This window comes from Zeugodacus cucurbitae, chromosome 4, assembly GCF_028554725.1.
Source record: "Zeugodacus cucurbitae isolate PBARC_wt_2022May chromosome 4, idZeuCucr1.2, whole genome shotgun sequence".
Taxonomy (NCBI): Eukaryota; Metazoa; Arthropoda; class Insecta; order Diptera; family Tephritidae; genus Zeugodacus; species Zeugodacus cucurbitae.
In genome coordinates this window covers 62,712,385-62,718,384 of record NC_071669.1, presented here as the reverse complement: position 1 = coordinate 62,718,384, position 6,000 = coordinate 62,712,385, and the positions used below count along the sequence as shown (strand labels likewise).

At 36.7% G+C, this 6,000-nt stretch overlaps 2 protein-coding genes across 2 annotated transcripts; one reads left to right on the top strand and one right to left on the bottom strand.

Annotated features, from left to right (window-relative positions):
- Positions 1-332: 332 nt before the first annotated feature.
- LOC128921703 (forkhead box protein L2-like) lies at positions 333-1,046 on the top strand. The gene has a single exon (XM_054229867.1). It carries the CDS (start codon positions 333-335, stop codon positions 1,044-1,046), a length of 714 nt encoding a protein of 237 aa, XP_054085842.1.
- A 3,703-nt stretch (positions 1,047-4,749) lies between these two features.
- Positions 4,750-5,511, bottom strand: LOC128921702 (forkhead box protein I1-like). The gene has a single exon (XM_054229866.1). The coding sequence runs from the start codon at positions 5,509-5,511 to the stop codon at positions 4,750-4,752; it is 762 nt and encodes a 253-aa protein (XP_054085841.1).
- Between the last annotated feature and the right edge of the window lie 489 nt (positions 5,512-6,000).

Genomic DNA, 6,000 nt, shown 5'->3' with positions numbered 1-6,000 from the left:
TGCTACGCATCACTTTTCTACCTTTTTTGCAGAGTAATGTGTAGATTATTTCAGAGCTTCTATGTTCTATTGTTTTAAAACTCTATTGTTCTAGCCTTAATTGACCTAAGAACAATCGAGTTTTTGACTTATTTTATATCGGTTACGACAAATATAATCCCTTTTTCTGACCTTGATTTTCTGACAACGCATTCGACGTTGGTGACTCTTAGCATATAAATACGAAATCGTTCAAAGCGAAAGTCATCAGTCATTTTAGACATCCGCAGAGAGTATCACTTGAAATATTACTTTACTTCGTATACACTGCACACTCTAAACAGTCATCCACAATGGCCCAAAACCTGGAATCCAACTTCTCCATCAGAAATTTGTTGGCAGGACCAGATGGCACCAACCCAGCGCTGACACCACCACCATCCGATGGGTCTCTATCGCCCAACATTTCCATGTCGTCGCATGAAGATAATAATGGAAGTCGCCCGAACTTGACTTATAGTGCGTTGGTGACAATGGCGATACGAAGCAGTCCTGAAGGCAAACTGACGTTGAATGCAATACAAAATTGGATCAGTGATAACTTTCCCTTTTACCAAAAGGATGAGCAAGGCTGGCAGAACCAAATACGGCAGACGCTAAGCACGAATTCATGCTTCCTTAAGGTGCCAAGAGCGTTGGAAGACCCTGGACGTGGAAACTATTGGGCGTTGAGTTCTGAATTACCAGCAGTTCGTACTGTCGGTGTGGGAAATGGATGTGCTATCGGAGCATTGATAAATGGTGTACCACATCCTCAGGCTCCAAATGCGGTTTACTTCCCCATGCTCCACGAGGTACAAGGAGTCCATCAGACTCAATTAGTACAGGCGCTACATGAGCAGCATGCTTGTTATCAGTATCACCTCCAACAAACGCAACTATTGCGGCAACAATTGTTCATATTGCAACAACAACAGGCTCAGCAGCACTATCGGGACGTATACCAGAAACTAATGTTCCATCAACAACAAGTCGAGTTTCTGACTTCGCAGCAAATATCCACATAAGATATTATATTTATATTAAGTAGTTCACACTATATATGACATTATCTTATATAGACATTCGTTAGTTGGTAAGATAGAGTGACTTATGAAAGCCAGTATTGTGATATCGAAAATATTTTCGGTTAAAAAAAAAATTAAATAGAAATAGATGAAAAATAAAAAAAGAAATTGTTCATTAATAACCTTATGTTCTTGAAACGGGAATAGGGAAGCCTTGATTGAAATAGATAGCTTGAAAGCAAATATGCATCAGAGAGGAAATAGAAGAATATTAACAAAACCGAATATGAATGGGTAACTATAAAAAATAAGTAACTAAGTAATAAGTAATGTTGTTGATTCATCCATATGTTGTCAATCGGTCAGTCCAGATTATTTTCGTTGAAAATCTATTATGTTCAAGACTACATCTTAAAAATTTGTACAAAATGAAAAAAAATATTATTATAAACATGCAACATGTCGCCGAATATTTGTTTATCCGTCCGTTCGCCAGAAATTGAGATATCTTAATGAAATTTGGCACACGTGTTTCTTGGCACCATAAAGCGAAATCCTTTAATTCTGTATTGATCTTAATAATTTTTTCTATTCTTTGTTATAAATCACATCTATTTGTATTTAATATATATTTTATGTTAATAAATTAATATATTTTGTTGCATGAATGTATAAAAAATCATGTTTTTATCTTCTTACTTATATATACTTAGTATATAAGTATATCTAAGGTAGTATATAACGGGTGATTTTTTTGAGGTTAGGATTTTCATGCATTAGTATTTGACAGATCACGTGGGATTTCAGACATGGTGTCAAAGAGAAAGATGCTCAGTATGCTTTGACATTTCATCATGAATAGACTTACTAACGAGCAACGCTTGCAAATCATTGAATTTTATTACCAAAATCAGTGTTCGGTTCGAAATGTGAAATCCGCTTTTTTATCGACAAATTTTGTTCAGCGATGAGGCTCATTTCTGGTTGAATGGCTACGTAAATAAGCAAAATTGCCGCATTTGGGGTGAAGAGCAACCAGAAGCCGTTCAAGAACTGCCCATGCATCCCGAAAAATGCACTGTTTGGTGTGGTTTGTACGCTGGTGGAATCATTGGACCGTATTTTTTCAAAGATGCTGTTGGACGCAACGTTACGGTGAATGGCGATCGCTATCGTTCGATGCTAACAAACTTTTTGTTGCCAAAAATGGAAGAACTGAACTTGGTTGACATGTGGTTTCAACAAGATGGCGCTACATGCCACACAGCTCGCGATTCTATGGCCATTTTGAGGGAAAACTTCGGAGAACAATTCATCTCAAGAAATGGACCCGTAAGTTGGCCACCAAGATCATGCGATTTAACGCCTTTAGACTATTTTTTGTGGGGCTACGTCAAGTCTAAAGTCTACAGAAATAAGCCAGCAACTATTCCAGCTTTGGAAGACAACATTTCCGAAGAAATTCGGGCTATTCCGGCCGAAATGCTCGAAAAAGTTGCCCAAAATTGGACTTTCCGAATGGACCACCTAAGACGCAGCCGCGGTCAACATTTAAATGAAATTATCTTCAAAAAGTAAATGTCATGAACCAATCTAACGTTTCAAATAAAGAACCGATGAGATTTTGCGTTTTTTTTTTTTAAAAAGTTATCAAGCTCTTAAAAAATCACCCTTTATATGATATAGGCCTACTGGAAAGAAAAGAGCATTTAAAAATAATGTCTAAAATGTAAAATTCCCAAAAGTGATTTCTAAAATGGCTAATCTAATTTTTTCGGTAGTGGCATCATTGTCCAATGTTATAAAAATGTGGATTTTGACAGAGCTCTCTCAGAACAAAAAGTTTCGTAGCATGTCATCTTCGATGATGGTTTATATTTTCTGGATGTCCCTGGTAGAACTGAAAACATATTCTTAATGCCATTAGTTTTAGCCCCATTAGTTTTAGCCACTGTTCGTGCGAGATCCAACATTGTGGTTGCAGTTGCTTCTTCTAGAATAGAGGGCACATTGGGCAAATGATTGCGTACGGCTCATTCAAGACTAAAAGAGTTAACATCTTTAAAGTGTCGAAAATCATGAAAATCATATAGAACGAATGCACAATGGCGCATAGACTTGCATTGGACCTACCAATCTGACGTTTGAGTTTAAACGACTTAAATTTCCGAGTCGTCTTGCATTCGCTATAAATATTAAGGGATTATATACAGTTAGGAGGTCGAAAAAAGGCATTTTTTAATAAATTTTTCTAAGCAAACCATTTGGTTTATTGATTTGAAACTTGGCAGGTATATTATGACAACCTTAAACTATATTCACATATTTTTTATTGCCAAAAATAATTATCGTGAACGCTGATATTGCCAATTTTGCAGAGGTCCGCAAAAAAATGCCTCTTGCGGTGAGCATGATATCTCTGGACTGGATCATCTAAAATGCAAAAACCAAATAAATTTCATTAATATAATAAATAATCTAGAGGTTGATCGAAGGAATTAGCAAAAAAAATTTTTGACCAAATGGCGGCTACTCAAAGCAAAAGGTTCTATTTTCGACTAAAATTCGGGTCTTTAATTGTTTATAAAAATAAGAAATTTTCATCGGATGGGGAAATCCTTCAATTAATTACTAAAAAATATAGGTAAGAAGCTTGTGTAAAAATTTCGACCGATCGGTTCAGCCGTTTCTGAGAAATTTGGCTCACCGACTTTGAGAACACCGTTTCGAGAAAAACGAGTTTAAAGTTTTGTAAGCACTTTACATGTAGTCGGCGCGCCTGCACTAATGTGTCTATAACTTCGAAAATATTCTTAGGATCGACTTGAAATTTGGTGTGTGTATACTCAGATATATATATATATATTAAGAAAAGGCAAAAAAAAAATATTTTTTGAAAATCCTAACCGTATATAACCCCTTAACAAATGAAAACGCCAAACCTTGAAAGTTTATAATAAACTCAATAAAACCAAAAAGCTCCTCATTTATTGCCTCTAACGCGGAAGAAACTTCTCAGCTGGGCCAGCTAGTAAATTTATAAATTAAGCACCAGTGAAGAAATCGGAACAAAACTTTGCACAAATACTGCATTTCTAGTGTGATATCGTTTCTCCAAAAATCACAAAAGTCCGACTAAAACTTTTCAAGACCACTCATATCGAACATGAGGACCTCAGTGCTAGTGACCAATTTTTTACGGCAAATATCGGTAACTCTCTGAGATATCCTGATGGACTTCAAGGGAGATATGTCTTTTAACGGATCGCCTCCGTGCAGAAAATTTTGCAAAATCAGGTCAATACTTCCTCTGGCCCCATACACCTCATATACTTTAAACAAACATTTGGTTAACCTATCTCAATTCAGTAACCCTTAACCATGAAGGGTTACTTAAGAGGAATATTTCGATTTTTAAATTGATTGAATTCTTAAACGATACTTGTGAGAATTTTGGAGAAATGATATCTCGAGGTCTACTTGCCGGCATTAAAATTAATTGAATTCTCAACAAAAACTTATGAATAACTCTCACGGAATAAAATGTATTGATCTTAATTATCAGGTCCATTCAAAAAACAAGTTTGGAACCCCTTTTAGGCATGATCATCTTCATTGAAAGGAGCACCACTTTTAATTCATCAAATAATAATTTATTTCTTTATGTAAAATTGTATAATATAAATAGTGACGTATGAATCATTTACAGATTGAATTGATCTACAATCTCTTGCTTAACTTCTAGTAAATCACACGAGCTCGGTCCCGACACGGGGTACTGTGAGGCAGACAAAAAAGCGCACTGTTGTTGATGGAATGTCATCTTCCTATAGATCTCTTCACACTGTTGCTGATATTGCTGTTGTTGTAGAGTGACCAATTGTTGTTGCAACAGTTTCGTTTGTTGCTGGTGATGCAAGAACCATTCGTGCTGTTCTTGCAGCGCATGTTCCATCATCATTTGTTGCGTCCGCTCAATTTCTTGTGGAGTTGGAAAATATCTAGCCGTTGGCATTTGTGGATGTGGTACTCCCTGTGCCATTGCTTGATTAACGTTATATTTCGATTCAAATGCGTTTGTGACGACTTGCGCTTGTCCAGGTGAGGCACTCTTCTTGATAGACTCAACTTCTGGGTTCATGGTCCAGTAATTTCCGCGTCCCGGATCGCTTGGTAAACGTGATATCTTCATGAAACAGGAATATGTAGTGAGCGTATGACGAATCTGGCACTGCCAGCCGCGTTGATCTTTTCGATAGTACGGAAAATTGTCCATGATCCACTGTTGGATGCAACTCAATGTCAGTTTCTGCTCCGGGCTGCTTCGTATGGCCATCGTCACCAACGCGGAGTAGGTGTAATTGGGTCGTATGTCGGTTTGCATCGGTAAGGGTAATTCCTTATTGTCTTCGCCGTTCGACAGAATGCTGCGTATGGAAAAGTTCGACTCGAATATTGGTGACATTTTATTTTACAAGTAGATGACCTGTGGACGTGAAGCGAAGTATGACCCTTGCAGATGTTTGTGCTGAAGAAGTGAGCTTGTTTTTGAGTGTGTTGTATGAGACGTAAACGCTTTCTGCTGACGAAACCTTTCGAATCTTGGGTATTTATATGATCGAAGTTAGAGAGTCACTGTGACTCAATATTCGATGTACTTTGGTTGAGAGTTATTGAGTTTTTTGTTTTAAAGTCAAGTGAATAGAAAAAGCAAATCATAAAATCAAGGTTAAATCAAGGGTTATAATCTGGTACACCAGTAATTATATCAGCAATACAGCGATGTAGAATTTAAACCAACCAAGGACAGGAGATAGAACTAACATTCGTAAGAAATGTCTACTGTCCTCTAGGTTCTTTTGCTAAAAGAACTAAAGAAAAAATTAACGAAAAAATGAGATCAGTTTTTAAACAATACAATTAAACAATACAACAACAATAAGTAATGAAAGCA

Bases quoted from the DNA above. Each gene is read 5' to 3' on its own strand.
- LOC128921703 (XM_054229867.1), top strand. From the start codon at position 333: ATGGCCCAAAACCTGGAATCCAACTTCTCCATCAGAAATTTGTTGGCA.
- LOC128921702 (XM_054229866.1), bottom strand. From the start codon at position 5,511: ATGTCACCAATATTCGAGTCGAACTTTTCCATACGCAGCATTCTGTCG.